The sequence below is a fragment of the Sminthopsis crassicaudata genome, chromosome 3, assembly GCF_048593235.1.
Source record: "Sminthopsis crassicaudata isolate SCR6 chromosome 3, ASM4859323v1, whole genome shotgun sequence".
In the NCBI taxonomy this organism is placed as follows: domain Eukaryota; kingdom Metazoa; phylum Chordata; class Mammalia; order Dasyuromorphia; family Dasyuridae; genus Sminthopsis; species Sminthopsis crassicaudata.
Window position 1 is genome coordinate 224,837,819 of NC_133619.1, and position 17,882 is coordinate 224,855,700.

The 17,882-nt window shown below is 41.3% G+C and overlaps 1 protein-coding gene across 10 annotated transcripts in view; it reads right to left on the reverse strand.

The window, feature by feature from the left end:
- Positions 1-219: 219 nt before the first annotated feature.
- DNMT3A (DNA methyltransferase 3 alpha) overlaps positions 220-17,882 on the reverse strand; it is a 142,645-nt gene continuing 124,982 nt past the window's right edge. For 7 of the 10 annotated variants that reach the window (XM_074300062.1, XM_074300059.1, XM_074300063.1 and 4 more), the window contains 14 exons: positions 17,521-17,677; positions 16,972-17,127; positions 16,797-16,841; positions 15,583-15,662; positions 14,529-14,641; positions 14,112-14,295; positions 13,747-13,831; positions 12,034-12,179; positions 10,767-10,857; positions 10,396-10,544; positions 7,358-7,458; positions 2,958-3,027; positions 2,113-2,231; positions 220-515 (listed from right to left, as the gene is read on the reverse strand). In XM_074300062.1, the coding sequence (XP_074156163.1) occupies positions 374-515; positions 2,113-2,231; positions 2,958-3,027; positions 7,358-7,458; positions 10,396-10,544; positions 10,767-10,857; positions 12,034-12,179; positions 13,747-13,831; positions 14,112-14,295; positions 14,529-14,641; positions 15,583-15,662; positions 16,797-16,841; positions 16,972-17,127; positions 17,521-17,677 (1,638 nt within the window). In that variant the 3' untranslated portion in view covers positions 220-373. The remainder of the gene's footprint in view (positions 516-2,112; positions 2,232-2,957; positions 3,028-7,357; positions 7,459-10,395; positions 10,545-10,766; positions 10,858-12,033; positions 12,180-13,746; positions 13,832-14,111; positions 14,296-14,528; positions 14,642-15,582; positions 15,663-16,796; positions 16,842-16,971; positions 17,128-17,520; positions 17,678-17,882) is intronic. The other 3 variants (XM_074300064.1, XM_074300067.1, XM_074300068.1) reach the window with 1 other exon arrangement.

Sequence of the window (17,882 nt, forward strand, 5' to 3'; positions counted from 1 at the left end):
CAAACAGAAAACCCCTCTGGAAAGAGTGGAAAACTAAAAGGTTTGACCCAAATAATAATAATAATATTAATAATAATAATAATAATAAAGAGGGGAGGGGAAGCTTGGTTTTGTTTTTTTAAATAGGATCAAAGTTTAACATTGAAAAATCAGGAGATGATGTCCAACCCTTTTGCTTGGCGATGCCTTGTGGATGTTTTCGCATCTGTGGTGGTTTGGGTTTTTTTTTTTTTTTTTTTTTTTTTTTTTAATATTTTGTTTGTTTTTAATTCCTTTTTTTTTTCTTCTGGGTGCTGATACTTCTCTCCATCCTCTCGTTCTTGGTGGTTTTGCTTTGATTAGATGTCACTATCCCAGTTCACTTCCATGTCCCTTACACACAGGCAAAATATTCCTTCAAAGGGGCGAAGAGGTGGCGAATCACAGGCACGCTCCATGACCGGCCCAGCAGTCTTTGCCTTGCCAAACGGCTCATGTTGGAGACATCTGTGTAATGGACTGGGAACCCAAAGACCCTAAAAGAAGATATTGGCAAAAAGGGTAGGAAAGGGGGTGAACCTAAGTCTTTTTTCCCCCCAATCCTTAAGAACTCAGTAAATCTCTAATTTGAATTTTTTTTTTTTTTTTTTGAGAATTGTGTGAACAGAAGTTATAAGACATACTATGGGAATTACCACTTAACATACACACAAATCATTGCTAAATATGAGCCAGCTAGCCAGCCAGCCTGTAGAGTTTTAATTTAATTTCTGAGAACTCTGGTCTGGGCTGACCAAAGCTATTGTTTTTCAAGCTTTTTAAATTTGCTACTGACGAGTCTTTCATTACCATCACCATCTGTGAAAATGAAACTATAGCTCATAACAAATCTTTTGGATTTTACTCCTCCAAAACAAATCCTGTGGATCTGACTTCTAAGAGAGACAGTGTAGAAGAAGGGAAAGATGGAGCACTGACTTTGGGGTCAGGGCAGCTGCATTTGAAGCCAGTCTCTGCCCCTTCCTACCTGTTCAAAGGAACCTTAGCTCATTAAATTACAATGATTACAATTAGTTTTCTCATTATAAAGTGAGGGTACTAAGGTGATTTCCAATGTCCCTTACATAAATTTTATAACTTATAAATCGGGGGCAGCTAGGTGACACAGTGGATAGAGCACCAGCCCTGAATTCAGGAGGACCCGAGTTCAAATCTGGTCTCAGACACTTAACACTTCCTACCTGTGTGACTCTGGGCAAGTCACTTAACTCCAGCCTCAAAGAAAAAAAAAAAAACCAAAAAAAAAAAAACCTTATAAATCTATGATCAATCGATTAAATACCCAACACTTTTTTGGGGGTGGGGTGGGGGGAGGGCTTATACAGCTGGGGATACTAAGAAAAGAATGAAATAATCTTAACTCTGAAAGATCTCACAAAGTCCTGAGATCAAATGAACTTTATTTAACCAATACTGGAACTGGGAGGCTCTGATAAGATCACAAACCTAAACCTGGAGTGACTTTTGAGGTCACAATCCAAACTCCTTATAGTCAAGAGAAAGGAAATCCAGAGGTATAATGTTAGTTAGCCCATCAATAAACATATACTAAGCACTTTCTGTATTCTAGGCACTGTACTAAGTGCTAGAGAAATGAGGGCAGACCTGCACAGAGTCACATAGATAATAAGTAGTCGAGGCAGGATTTCAACATACTTGGCTTTAAAGTTCTTTGTGCCGTATCGTTGTCTCTCTTAGGTGACAGATTCATGGCACTTGGATTAGTATTACTTTCATAGTAATATATATTGGGATATTTCCCCCTGTACTAAACTAAAAACTAAAAAGTTCTGAAATCTTTCTTTACTCTAGGATTTCCCAATAAATAAAAGTTTACTTTCTTCCTGAAGATCCAAATTTATGTTCTGATAGCTAAGTTCATACTCAGTAAATGGGATAATGTGAATCCTATTATCTCCTTATGTGTTTCTTGGAAATCTCAGCCTTGCCAATTGCCTAGGTTAGTCCTACTGGATCAAACGAGACTCACAAGAGCCAGACCATTTTTTGAATTCCTAGGGCCTCCATACACCAAAAAGAAACGGGGGAGGGGCATTTAGGGGAAAGTGGTACCTCTCCATTTCAGTGCACCATAAGATGTCCTCTTTCTCATTCATGAAGACAGGAAAATGCTGGTCTTTGCCCTGCTTGATGGAGTTTGACCTAGTTGTGATGGTCCTCACTTTGCTGAACTAGAAAAAACCAAGAAGAGAAAGGGTATAACTATCACAGTACAACAGCAATGCTATGAGCCTACTGAGGTCTGCCCAGTCTCCTCTGGGCAAGGAAAGAGGATCTGCTAGTCATGCTGATTCCACAGGTCTAATTGAGAGTTTGATTCCTCCTGTGCCTCTCCCTGCCTTTCCCCACCCTCTCTTATGCTAGCCTTGACTTTTTATTCTAGCTTTGTTCACTCTTTCCAACATGTTAATTCAAAGAAACAAAGAAGGGCACTGCTTTCCGTTCCAGGCACAAAGGTTCCCAAAGTATCTCAAACTAAAAGTTCTTTAAATGCTCAGAAAATGTTGACTCCAATAACAAATTCTTAGTGAAAATGCTTTAGCTTCTGGTGATCTTGGAACCAGAGAGTCACTTTGGGAGAATGATCTTACATAGAGAGCAGAAAAAGCTTTATAAATACTAGATGCCCACTTTGAAGGCAGAGGGAAAGGGATGACAGTGAAACAGACTTTCTGGCCATGGATGAGGACCATGGTCCTAGGTACCTTGGTTCTGTCCCACCCATCACTCCATTTTCCAGGTAGATCAGAACATCTATAGAGCATACATCAGTCTTCTTTCCATCTTCCTACTTTAGGACACCTTTCTTCCTTCCCCACATTTTCTAAACTTTATTCTAACAACTTTCTAACCAGTTCAAGCTTTCCAGAAGGGAAAATTGATGCTGGGTTCCTCACCTTTGCTATCCTGCCATGCTCCAAACACTCCTGAAGCTCCAGCTTATCATTCACGGTGGATGCCAATGGCCTAAGAGACAGAAAAGGTGAGTCAATTGGGATGAAGACTTGGACATGGGCCTGGAAACACAAAGACTGCACTGGCCAGCCCCCAACTCACAACCCTGACAATACACACTAAAAGGTCACAGAATTATATAAATGCATCAAAGGTTTATGCTAAGGCTTATATTGAGACACTCACATTTGCCCCCCTGCATGTTGGCAGATAGGGCTGTGTAAAAGCAAGGATTTTAAAATATATTTTCCTAAGTTAAAAAAAAAAAAAAGTATTGACTTTAGGGTGTCTTTGAGATAAGAAGTGAGATGAAAATTTAAATAAGATTGTTTCAATGAAAATTTTACATATGCTTTCACAATCTTGGCAATCCACATACCAAAGATATGTCCAATACCTACATTCTAACTTTTATTTTTTCTTCTACATGTATTTACTTGGTTTTTGCACTGACATTCTAAGAACAAGACTGTATTAACCCACCTGGTTCTCATTATTCCAGGGTATCTACATAGAGTTTTTCTTCTGGTAAGTAATAGATGCTTAATAAATCATACTAACTGATTCCAGGCCTTAAATTAGGGCCCCACAGATCGTGGAATGGATACCCTAGGCTGACTTATTCCTTTGTGTGCCAAAAAAATTGAAGATTCTAAGATCTCTGAGTAAAGAAAACAGTCCTGAAAATTTGCACTTAGATAATAAGATTCTAGATGTCATGGTACAAAGATTCTTGCTTTGCCTTTGATCTTGGGCAAGTCTCCTGGCTTGTCTCTCTGAGCCTCAGTTTCCTTATCTGTAAAACATAGTAAGTTAGATAAATCTTTCAGATACCTTCCAGCTGATATTTCATGGTTCAATCATCTAGTACAGACACCTAAGATTATACAACCCAATGCCTAAGATAATGTCAATGAAAAGCATACATAGAAATGCTTTGCAAATGCAATGTAATGGCCAGTCTTTGTCCAGAGAGAACAGATGACTCCTTTTTGGTGGGGGCAGAATGCTGCATAGACAGACACAGTTTTTGTCCAACTTGGGCTTGGGCTTTCAGTCACATATATGGAAGGGTTTGATACTGGGGGAGGTGGAAAAAGTTGGGGGAAGGGAGTTAGGCAGGGGAAGTATAGGGGAAGGGGCAACTTCATACCCTAGCTCCTTTTTATTTTTTTAATGGACCCGTGATCCCTGAATTCCTGTGGACCACTTTCTCTACCATTGCAATTTGGCCTGGGGCAATGAGAAATTAAGTGACTTGCCTAGTGTCAATCAACAAGCATTTATTAAGGTCAAACTATAAACAGCTTAGGTTCTCAAGTTTACATCATAATGGGAGAAACAGTATACATCTAAACTGGTACAGACTAAATACAAAATAACACTATAACACAAAATAGTAGCAACTGGGAGGACTGGGAAAGGACATCAAAAGAAGGGAATGTTTTTGCTGAATCTTAAGGAGTGCTATCAGAGCAAAGGGATCAGCCACATCCTGTGTGAGGACCCACAGCCAGTATGTGTAAAAGGCACGGCATGAATTAACTCACATCTTCCTACTTTTCTATTAAATCACACCACCCTTCAAATACTTCTCTATTTCTTTTACTATTCATTTATTTTTGTACCTCTACCTCCCCCTAGCTAACAGAGGATTAGTTTTGTTTCTGTCTTTGTAACCCAATCCCTAGCATACAGTAGGTCAATCAATGTTTTTGAACGATTAAAAAACAAAAACAAAAACAAAACCAAGCTGCTGTATAAGTTTTTAAACATTCATTAATATAAAAATAGAATTCCCTGATCTCAGCTTGACAGCATAGCCCAAGACTGATGATACCTATAATCACTGGCAACTCAAGAGTGTAAAGTACAGTTACAGTATCTGAGGCCAGGCTTCCAAAGGCAGTAAAAAAAATGAAACCTCAGTGAACTCCCAGATAATTGAAGAACAGCAGTGAAGTGATGGGAGCAGGAAGAGAACACACATACAAAATATGTATGGCCCACACATGAGCCAATCACATGTAAGTCACATAGACTTCACATGCAAATTACTAATGAAGTACATATACCCTTCACAGACAGAGCAGGAATAGGAATACGCACAGAGAGAAATGCCATCATTTCATCTCCATGTGCTCTCATATACCTCCTAGCAAATCACTTGTAAGGAGCCTGGAGGAGGGAGGGAGGGACTCACAGTAAGATTGACAGCACTTGTGTGGGTAAACTTCAGAAGACAAAAATTACAGCACACTAGTTTGGGCAGGGAGGGGGCTCCCTCTCCAATCAGGGAGTATGTGAATATTTGGCACCAGTATTAAGAATGACCCAATTTCTTTACAGGCCTTTCCTGGTGGGAGAAAATTCAAGGCAAGAGCAAACATTTCCCAAAAGGTGTGGTTAAGAGGTAGTTAGGAAAGGTGGAAGAGTTGGGGGAAGAGATCCATCTTTTTTCCCCTCTGAATTGCAAATTCCAGCAGGTGTGGCTTTCCCCCACCTCCAGGGGAAAAAAAAAAAAATCAAAAATCTTTTTACATCTTACTCAGAAGAAAGAACAAGACCTGTTTGGCAATGAAACTGAAAGTGCTTTTCTGTTCTAGACCACAAATTATCTTCATCTGTGCAAACACAAGTTTTTTAAATCCTTCAAAAAACTGGTCTAGGGCTGCCAAGGAGGTGAAACTTTAATGGATTAAAGCAGAATTCTTTCAAGTACCAAGGTGCTAATTGTTCACAGCTGGCCCTAACCCCTGGCAGGCACCTGTGGTGCTGTTGTAATAGTAGAAGTAGTAGTAAAAAAAAGAAGAGGAAGGTAAAGAGAAAGAGGAAAAAATACCATGATGACATGTGTGATCTGGGACAAGACATTTTTACTCCAATAATAAAATTACTCCTTAATTTATTTATCTATGAGGAGCTTAGATTAGAAGGCTTCTGAGGCTTCTGCCAGTCCTAGAACTGATTAAGTCACCTTACCAATTGGTGTTCAAGGCAAATCTTTAGAATGTTTTGTATTTGAAGTGAGAGGCCTGGAGATCAATTTCAATTCTCTTCTTTACTACAGAAGTGAGCTTTTTTTCCCCCCTTAAGGCAATTGAGATTAACCCAGGGTCACACTGCTGGAGGGTGCTAAGTATCTGATGGATTTGAACTCAGGCCTTCTTGACTCCAGGGCTAGTGCTCCTGGTGCTCTATCCACTGCATCATCTAGTTACTCTATACTATGTGAACTCTGGCAAATCTCTTTGGGCCTCATCTGTAAGAAAGATAAGGGACTGCAAAGACTGGATAGCTTCAATGGTTCCCCTAAAATTCCATGATCTTGTCTATGACCATAAAACTATGGACACAATACAATGACTTTGGAGGTAGAAGGCCCAAGTTCAAATTCTGATTCTGATGCTTAAAACCAAGTGAATCATTTAATCTCCTAGGCCTCAGTAAAATAGGAATAAAGGAAATAACATCTACCTCACAGAGTGGGTGAGGATTAAATGAAATAATGTACATAAATCCGGGGGAAATTTTCATCTAGTTGTATAAACATGAGCTGTTAACCAGCTTTATTATTTTATAGACAAGTTATATATCCGTGGGGAATTGCCACATCAAGTTTTCACTAGACTGATAAAATCATGCATTTAGATACTTCTCTTGCTGTTCTCCCACAATATCACCCCTCCCCTCCAAAAACAAAACAAAAAACCCTGACATTTCTATAGTATTTTAATGTTTTCACAAGCTGCCGAGCACAGTGGATAAAGACTTGAGTATGAGGAGCTGGATTCAAGTCCCACTTCTAATACATACTGGCTGAGTAACCCTGGACAAGGCACTTAACTTTAGCACTGTAAGTAATTCTCTGAGACTCTAACTTGTAGAGAAGACACCAGTTGGCATAGGCAGAAAAAGTGTCCTCACCTGGGAGTTCCTCCTATCAATGTAATCCTAGGTCCAATCCTTTGAAAAGTTTACAAAGCACCTTTTATACCTGATCTCATTTATCAAAATTATACAGAGGGTTCCATCAACACAAAATTAGCCATTACTAGAAAAAAAACCATGAGGGCCTGGAAGGAGACGACAATCATTTATACCAAGTAATCAAACTCTGCTTAGAATGTTGCTTAGCTGCTGGAAACTTTGTGGGTCCCTGTTCCCCTATGTCCTAGTAGACAGAACAAGAAGAGAGGCTAGAAACTGGGTGATTAGGGAAGGTGTGGGAAGGGAAAGCAGAGAGGGGAAGGAGGTGAGGAGAAAGGGAAACAAAGTTCATTCCAGGGCCTGGAGCCCTTCCAAGCCATGCAAATCACCCCAAATGTGCTGGTGTTCTCACCCTGCTCTCACCAACCTGTTCATACCGGGAAGGTTACCCCAGAAGTAACGAGCCCTGTGCGCTGCTGATACTTCTTTGGCATCAATCATCACAGGGTTGGACTACAAGACAGGAGACCGGAAAAAGAATGAAGAAGACTGTGAGGAACATTGATGAAATCCCTCCCTCCAAGCCAGAACTTAAGGCAGCACAGCTTCCATTGCTGCTCACCCTTCTTTAGCAAGGCTGGACCTTCCATAGCTCTTACTCTCTGGCATCAAATAGAACCAAAACCGAAACACACTCCTCGAGGAAAACTCATGATTGAATGAAAAGATCAAAAGTTGATATTCCTAGAGGCAGGTATATACACAGGGAAAAGATAACTGGATTTAAAGCCAGTACACACTGGTCTGAATCCCAATCCTGACTTTGAGTATGTCAGTTAACCTCTGACCTCGGGCAGATCATTTAAGCTTTGACCACTGGTGAGTCTCTCCTTAGTTCTCTCATCAGTAGTATGAGTGTATTGGATTTGATAATTGCTAAGGACCTTTTCAGCTCTAAACCAGTCTGGTGACAAAATCAATGTCTGATTGCTTCTTTCCACTCAAGAATTAACTTTTATTTAGTCAGCTCTTAAAAGAATTTTTTCCTTTTTTTTCCAGATCTGAACCCTCCCAAGATATCTTGGGGTTTACTGGCTAGATTTCTTTCTTAAGAAGCAGGCCTTAAACTAAAGCCAATCTGATTCTAATTGGCCACCAATGTCCTAGGCCAAGCTCCATTTGGTCATAGTTTGGGTCAGGATTGACTCATTTTGAATGTCAGCAGCAATCATTTCTGCTTTGGCCAGAAACCCTGAAGGTCTTCCACTCTTGGATTCATTCATTCATTCATTTACTTATTTATTTACATTTTTTTTGGACTGGGAGAAAGAGGAGATTCTTTGCCTCAGTAGCTATCTAGCCTAAATCACTGAATGGGTGTTACCTCAAACCTCTGAGACCTGTTGAAAACTTTAGCTTAAAAAGGCCAAAGTTTCCTATTGCATCTAGGGCCATCTCCAGTTGTCCTGATCTATATCTGGACCCAGATGGTTCTGGAGGGGAAGGTTCATTTGCATGTCTTCATGGCCTCATCTGCCTGATTGTCATGGTCCTCTTCAAGGAAGGATGAACAACCATCACCACTAGCTCATTTTACAGATGAGGAAAACTGATGCAAACAACATCAAGTGACTTGCCAGTGTCAGAAGCTATATTTGAACTCAGGATTTCCTTATTCCAGGATCATTGTTTTAACCATTGCAAATTACATATCTATATATTGTTTCCTGCAATAGAGTGCAATCCCCTAAAGACAGGGATAGCATAATTTTTAAAAATTTAACTTTAAATTAGCTTAACTAAGTTTTAACTTAACTTTTTTTTCACTAGAATATATTCTAGTACCTAGCAGAGTTGAATATTAACAGAGTATATATCAAAACTTAAAAATCACTGCAACCAAAAATAAGTTAGAGAAAATTGAGATTTGTTTACTATCTGTGTGACTTTACTTCTCTGGGCCTCCATATCTTCAACTTAAAAATGATGGGCTTTAAGTTTCCTTCTGACTCAAAAAAAAAAAAAAAAAAAAAAATCTCAGAATCTTATTAGTCTGTTTGTCCTCAATGTACCTTTATTAACAAACAAAAACAGGGGCAGCTAGGTGGCGCAGTGGATAGAGCACCAGCCCTGAATTCAGAAGGACCCGAGTTCAAATCTGGTCTCAGATGCTTAACACTTCCTAGCTGTGTGACCCTGGGCAAGTCACTTAACCCCAGCCTCAGAAAAAAAATTTTAAAAATTAAAAAAAAAAAAAAAAAAGAAACAAAAACAACAACCAAGGCATGTTGGAGCTGCCCTGAGCACCATGCCCTAATGCTTTCCATCAAAACACTAGGTTTGGTTTAGGGAGGTAGAATCACAAGCTCATAGACCAGGAATTGAAGAGAACCCTAGAGGCTGTCTAGTCCAACCTTTCATTTTGACAAATGAGGAAACAAGAGAGTCAGGGTAATGAACTGCCTTGCTAAGGTCACACAAAGAGTGAAAACCAGCAGCAAATCTCTTTCCATCAGTCCAAAGGTTTGAATCCTAGTTCTTACTAGCTATGGGACCATGGGGAAAGTCATAACACTCCCATTCAGAATTTTCTTCTCTGGAAAACAAGAGAGTAGGACTAAACAAAAAGCTCAGATTCCCTTACAATTATAAGCCTATGATAGATAACAGGTATCACTCAGACTGCTCACATTTAGGATATGGTAACAAAAATGAACAACATAAAAATGCAAATAACATATGTGAACAGTAACACCATGGGGCAGTCACATCTACAGTGGCAACTTTGTCCTCAGTATCCATTTCCCCTCCCACAAGTCTCCCTCCTTCAAGTACTGCCCAAGAATTTCTAATTCATTTGTTCTGGTCCAATTAAAATCCCAGATTATACAGCAGAAAAGATTTGACCTTAAGCACATGAATGAGGGATAAAAAACTAATTTCTGTAGACCATGCTGATCATAGAAGTGTGATTTGATTCTACCTTAATTTTTTCACAAAATAGTTTGGCTAGTTTTTCCTGATATAGGCAACAAAGTAGGGAATAGAGCAAAATAATTTAAGAGTTAGGAAGACCCGAGTTCAAATTCAGCCTGGGGAGCTTTATTAGCTATGTGCCCCTGGGCAGTCCTATCCTAGCAGTCTCCTCATCTTTAAAATAAGGGATTTAATTTAGTGCCCAGCTCTCAATCTATGATCATCAATACCCCAAACCACCCCTTAGAATCAAATAACTCTTGTGATCATTTTCTAAAGTTAGGAGCAAAAGCCAACACAAGAGAAAATTCAATATGTTCTCTGGAAAAAAAGTCCTTAGCAATGAGATTTGCCACTACAATAGCCACTGCAAAGGGGAAAATCTTGGCTCCCTTCCCCAGGTTTTGCTCTGAGGAATTGGATGAAGTTGAAGCCCATCCAAAACTTGGCCAAACCAGTATTAATCAGCCTCACCTCTAGAAAGCGTGAAATATCCCGCTTATCACTGACCCCCATGGCCACCACATTTTCAAAAAGCCAGAAGAAGGGGCGGTCATCACCCTCTTTGGGCCGGGCCTCGTGCAGAAGTCGGTAGAACTCAAAGAAGAGTCGTCCTGTGCCCTCTGGAAGAGCATAAAATCAGATTATGAGCTGGTACCCAAGAGAAAGTCAAGCAGCAGAAAGGAAAGAAAAACAGAGGTTATTGGGACTGGAATTTGGACAAAAGGATACAAGGACACAGAAGAGAAACAGCTGAATCCCAAGCCAGAAAATGCTAGTATTCTAGGGGAAAATAAGAGAAAATATCCATAAAGGGAAAGAGCAGCACAGTGAGGACTACCTACCATAGAGACCCTTCCGAGCAGGGTTGACAATAGAAAGGTCATTGCAGGGACTGCCTCCAATCACCAAATCAAAAGGGCCCCATTCCTGTATCTGTGAAGGAAAAAGATGTAACAATGAACCCTTAGCTCCCAAAGAAGGGAGAGACAGTGTTCCAAACATCAGGAGAGGCAGATGAAGGGCTGCCTAGAGGCTGAGCAGCATTCTTGCTGCATCAGTCAGGAACACCTGGTAGCAGGAGGGCCACCTCCCCAACACTTTGAACTGGGTCGTTAGGAGACACTAAAACCAAGCCTGTCTTAATCCACAATCTTAAGATCTGTGGATTCTAGAATGAGACAGCCTTGAGACCCAGGCAGACACGACAAGACAAATCCAATCAGACTAGATCTCCCTACATGGACAAGGTAAAGGAAGCTAGGGTCAAATCCTGCTCTATTTACTGTCTATATTGTGTGACCTTGAGCAATTCACTTCCATAAAATGAGGATTTAGTCCCCTTAGCCCTCTTGTAGCCCAGAATTTGTGGTCAAATGATCCCAGAATCTCATTTCATCTAAATTTCAGGGGACTTCTGAATCCAGATTAGGATCATTTTAAGGCCAACCCTTAATATGCTTAACATTTAAATAATTTTCAAATTCCCTGAAAGATGAAAATGTAGAAAAATTCCAATGTGAGTCAACCAGGCTCCAAATTTCCAAGTGTGGAGTATTTAGTGAAAAGACCACTAGATTGAAGTTAAAAGGACTTGAGTTCTGACACCTAGGCAAGTCACTTCTCTATGCCTTAGTTGCTCACTAGGAAAATGAGGACTTTGGACTGGGTGATCTCTAAGGTTCCTCTTAGCTCGAAATCCATAATCTTAGGATCCTCTCTCTCCCAGATAATCCCTTTGCATCCTGCTCCAATAAGAGTACAGTAGGGTTCCCTTGGTCAAGCCCTAGGTTCCAGTCCCATTTCTGATACATCCTGGATATGTGATTCTGGATTGGTCATTCAACTTCAGTGGTCCAGGATGTTCTCTAAGACTAAAATGCAAGAAGGTGCTGGAAGGGTATTGGTAAAGGGAGTCTCTACATCCAAGAATCTCTTATTTCATTTACATAGGTCGAAAACCTTCTCCTATACCCCCCCAAAAAGAAGGGACAGGGAGTAGGAAGGACAAGGTTGTTTTTAGAAGGAAGGAGAGTGGGAGGGAAGTGGGAAAAATCATACAGAAGGAAAGGAGACAGAGAACAGGTAGGGCTCCTCTGCATGGTGACATACGTGCTTCTGTGTGACATTGCGGACGTCCCCCACGTACATGATCTTCCCTTGGTGCCGCACCATGCCCACAGTGATAGAGTCCTCACACACCTCTGAGGCAATGTAGCGGTCTACCTGGATCCCCAGGTCCTTCAGCACCAGCAGTCCTGTGGCAGGCCAGCAGAGAACACTACCATTTGTGGTCATCCATGGCTTTGCACTTGGAGATTAGTCCTGAACATACTCTTCCTAGCTCCATCTTTCCCATCCTCTCTACATCAGGGTTTATTCCCAAACCCTGGACTGTAAAAAGCCCAATTCCAAATCACCAAGATGCAGCTCAGGACAAGCGTCAGGATTTCACCATATGCTCCAAGTTTAAATTAGATTGAGTTGAACTGAACCAGATGATGGAGTGAATTGATTGAGTTGTTTGAATAGTGTATTAGATGGAGCTTCAGAAGGACCTGCTGCTATAGAATGCATCCAACCTGGGGCAAAAGCCTCCAGCTAAGTGAAATAGAAATTGGAAAACCTGAAATTACTCCTGATTGTATAGACTCACCCCCAAGGAGCAGAGCTCTAGGGAGAATATCTTAAGGCAAGTCTAATTGATAACCTATTTCTGAAGCCCAAAGTAGTCCAGAAAAGGCATGAAATGTACAGTGGGTAGAGGAAAGAGTGCTGGACACTGACTCAAGAAAAAAAAAGTTCAAATCCAGCCTCAAATGTTTACTACCCAAGTATAACCATAAACAATCCTCATAACTTCTAAGTTTCTCAGTTATAAAATTATATATTATAGATAATTATACTAATGTAAATATAATAAAAACAATATATAAGTATATAAATTTAGATTATATGAATATAAAAATAAAACTATATATTGTTTTATAAATGTAAAATTATATAAATATATATCGATTATGTATTAATATACCTATTAGACCTCATTTAATAGAATATATTTATATATAATATATAAAATATGAACAATCTCAAAAGGTTGTCATAATATATATAAAAATGTGCAAAACAAAGTGCTAGATAATTATTAACATTATTCAAACTGAAGAAGATTAGTCAGGGAACTCACCCCTCAAGGTTCATATTGCACATCAGTACAGAAGATAGATAATAGCTAACCGAAGGGCCTCATCTTTAGGTATTTGTAGCTTCCCCAGGGAGTCATGATATTAATGGTAGAGTTATGATCTCTCCAACCCTCTTTCCAACTCTTATGAAGAGATGAAAATTCTGAGAATATAGATACTTCTATCTTAAAGGTGATTATAAATGTTTTATATGATTACACATATATAACCTAGATCAGATTGCTTACCTTCTTGGAGAGAAGAAGAAAGGGGAAAAAATTCAGAACTCCTTCAAAAAATGAATGTTGAAAATTATCTTTATATTTAATTGGAAAATATACTATATATATTTTAAAAATAAGAAGAGTGATTTCAGTGTAATGGAAAGCAACTTTGGTTTGAAGTGAGAAATCCTGGATTTAAATCCTATCTTATCTCTGCTACTTACTAGTTTTGTAATACTGGGCAAGTCACTTACTTAACTGCTATGCCTCTGTTCTCTCTTGTATAAGATGAGGGGGTAGACTAGTTGATCTCTTAAAGTCTCTTCCAACTCCATATTTATGATCCCTGCCCTGTGAGATCCATATAAAGAAATTAGGAGTCCCAGTTTCTAAGACTTTGGTCCCTCACCCACCTGTGGCAATTCCATCGAAAAGAGATAGCACTCGGATCGGCTTCCGTTTCTCAGCTGGGACTGGGGGATAAACTTTGGGAGGGTCCTAAGTGAGAAGCACAAGAGCTTAAGTAAGTATCAGGGTGTAAGATTTTAAAAAGAGGTTTGTTTACCTTCAGACAACTTTTGCCCATTTTATAGTCAGAATCATCCCATCTTTGCCTCAAAATCTTCAGATTTCACCAACCCAAATTAATTCCTGAGCTTAGGTTGGCTCCTCTTGTTTACTCCATCTCAATTCCTCAGAACAACACGCAAGAGCCCTAGACTGAAGGGCAGGAGCTTTGATTATCCATGGGAAGACAAAGGGAGAAAGGGACACTCACAAACTCCTGGTCATGGTTATTGGCGAAAAACATCTGGAGGCGTGAGGGCCAGTCATCTCGCCGCCGCAGCAGCCCATAGGTGCCTTTGTGCCCACACATGTAGCAGTTCCAGGGGTCTTCCTTGATGGCTGCCTGGGCAGCACCTGGTCCCACCAAGAGGTCCACACATTCCACACAGAAGCACCTGGGACCCCAGGGAAGAAGAAAAGTAGATGAAATAAAATGGACAAGGAAAGAGGCACTTGACTTGGGACAGGGTATCAGCTGATCATAGGTGGCAAGAGAGCTAGCCTAGCCGGGGCTGGAGGCAAGATGTGCCTTGGGGACATGAGGCTAAGTGTCAAGGCCAGTGCCAAGGCAGGAGGGCCCAGGAATGACCACATGGTTGGTGCTGGGGTTTTCAGGGACTGCCCTCACCTGCAACAGTTGTTGTTCCCACACATGAGGACCTCTCGGCCCCCACAGCAGATAGTACAATATGACTGGTAGCCGTCATCGTCGTACTGATAGGCACACTCCAGGAAGCAGTTCTGTAAGCGTCAGAGGCAACACCCAAAAAGCACCAGCATCAGGGCAAGCTCCCCCAATCTCCAGGAAACGTAGGCAAAAAGACAGGCCCAGAACCCAAACCCCCAGCCCAGGGCCCTCTTCATTAGTCCTGGCTTCGTAGGGCAGCCTTATTTGGGAGACTACAACCTGTAGTCTGAAGGCAGTGTGGTGCAACAGAAAAAACACTAAATATGGACCTAGAAAAGCAGATTCAAATTCTGTCTTGGTTAATTTGGTAAAGTCTCTTAATTTTTCTGGACCTCAGTTTACTATACTCTAAAATGAGTTTGAGCTGAATGGATCTCTATGATCCCTTTCAGAAATAAATACATGATTCTATGATCTCCCCAAGTGCAATCCTAGCTGACAGGGCAAAGTGGGAGCTGATTACTTTCTTGATTCTATTAAGTTAACCTCAAACTAACAGGGTTGGATGAGATGGTCTCCAAGGTCCCTTCTAGTTCAAATAAGGAGTAACATGAAGACATTTGGGATGGTGACTGGCCATCACCAGATTAGCTGGCCAGTTATCTTTTAGCCAGTCAATACTGGTTTCCTTAGCATTTTCCCATAATCTCTCCTGTCCTACCACTCACCAAGGCCCTGGGGTGAGGACAGTCTAAGAAACAGGGTTCCCAATAAAAGAGAACATAGGATATTAAAAGAAGGAAAGAAACTTTTTAAAGGAGAAAAATAACAGGAAGCCCAAAGAGAAGTGTTGGATGGGACAGAATTTTTATAAACAGAAGAAACTCCACACTTCCACATCATCTTCCCATCATTAAAAAATGGGGCCATAACCCCTTATCCAACCCTGCCACAGGCTAGGAGATGTGGAAAATAAGGAAGCCACATTTCTGGGGTAGGGAAAAGAGTATCTTGAATTTTGCAATTTTGCAACACCTGTTTCCTGGCCCCCTACCTTGCAGTTTTGGCACATTCCTCCAATGAAGAGGGGGTGTTCCAGGGTGACGTTGAGGCTCCCACAGGAGATGCAGATGTCTGAGGACAGATAAGGCAGGTAGGCATCTCAGTGGAATCTGACCAATGCCTTGCCCTGTCTGGCTCAGCATGTCAAGAGGAAAAGGGAGAAAGGTATGATGCATGAAGTAGATGAGAGATCATGAAAGAGATGAGCATAAGAGTGGAAAAGTCCTGTTCCCTAGGATCAAGGAGGCCAATTCTTATCTCTTGGAGCAGCAATGTCTACTAGAAATAAAAACAAAGCCATAAAGGAATATTCACTAGAAGAAGGGTCTCCAAACTCAGGTTTTCAAGAATTCAAGAGAATTCATCCATGGCCCATCTCCAATCCTACTTGGCCTTAAGCCTTAAATAAACCACCACACCCCGCATAGGACACAGAGGACAATATTGCCATTATCATGTTAAATTGTACATACATTTTATAAAAAGAACAAAGAAAAAAAAGTGTTGTTTCATATACAATACTCTTGTTCTTTGGGCACTTAAAGTGTTCATGTTTATGATTCAGTTAATAACAAAAAAAGGACATTTAAAAAGCAGGGTAGAGCCAGAGAACAAAAATAATCCTCTTTTCTTAAAATTTCTGTAGGATATCCTGACATATCTAGAGCAGAAAACCATCATGCTCAAAACAACCTTACAGAAAGAAGGCAGCTTTGCAGTTCCATTCCTGAGCCCTCTCTTTCAAACAACCCTAGGAGCTGGAGCAGGGAAGCTTACCTACTTTGATAACAAATAATCAAGACAGGGAAGGGCCTGGCTTAGTTCAGATAGTCTGGTAGAATGGTTTATTGGATCACAGTTCTGGAACCCACAATTCTTGGCTCTCCTTTCCTTCAGGTCATAAAGCAAAGGACTACATTTCTGAAGCCTAACTCTTAGAGACTTGGAAGAAGATCCTGCACCCTTTGGGTTCTCTCCTTCCCTATCCTTCAACTAATGGGGGGATTTATATAGAAGGTAACAAGAATATTTATGGATGCTTTCCCCTAAATGAGTGGGGGAATGCCTGCAAGACTGGAAGAACAATATGCCTTTTAACAGCAGCTGTATCCTCTGGTTCCCAGCAAGTCCCTTTTAATTATATTTCTCAAGAATCCCAGAAGATGGGGAAAGATGTGTCATCCCAGCCACAAGCCACTTACTCACCTTCAATGTTCCTGCACTTCTGCCGCACCTCATATACCAGCCGCTCTACAGAGGTAACAAAAATCAAAAAAGGGATCAAAGAGTAGAAAGTGTTTTTGTGGCTCTCCATACCCTCTGGCTGTCAGCCCCCTCCCAAGAGCCTTGAGCAGGCAGCACAACCTGTGGCCACCGCTACCTCTTGTGCGTTCATCGATGATCTCTTTGATCTTGGGCTTCTCTGCTGTGCTCTTTCGGGGTTTTTTGGCTGGTGGAGGTGGGGCATAGGCAGCGGCTTCAGGCTCTACTGGAGCCCACATGTCAGTGTAAACTTCCTTGTAGGGATTTCTCTCTTCTGTACAGAGAGGAGAATGGAAGAGTTGGTTACTGGCTAACAAAACTGACAGGTAAGGAATGATGGTACCAAAGCTGATCTCTAACCAACCCAATCCTAGCTAGGGTTAGGTTATGGTCTCAGGCCTATTTCTAAAGAATTATTAATGTCCAAATGCTCTGGGTGGAAGGGGGGGGGGAGGGAAGGGGAGGAGCAAGAGAAGAAGCGTGAGCTCTAAGGTCCCACTGAGCCAGCTCCCCTACTTGATCAGAGAAAGAGGTTATGGCAGTTACCACTGGTATCCAAGCACTTGCTTGTGCTCTCTCCCCCACCTCTCTTTCCCCGCTCCCCAATCCTCTGCCTAGCTCAAGCATTGGCTGACTAGAGAACCCAGCTTGAGCTTTTGGCATTTACCTTCTGGTGGCTCCAGGCCCTTTGGGCCAGAGGGCTGGAAGCCACCCAGAGCCCACTCGATCATTTGTTTGTTCTGCACCTCCACGGCTTTAGCTGTATCACTTTCATCATTTTCAGGACAGGCCGGAAACAGCTTCCCAGCACGGCTGCTGGCCACCTGTAGGGCAGCACATTAGGGGGGGAGCGTCATGGCCAGGTTGGAGTGAGGGAGAGAATCGCAAGTGCACAGCCAGACTAGAGAGCAGTGGGAGTGGACATAGCCAGGATATGGGAGTAGAAGGGGGGCAGGCGGAGCACAGATCAAGCTGAGTGAAGGAAGAGAATGTCTGAGGAAGAACAGAGTAGAAAGGGAGTGAGGTGGG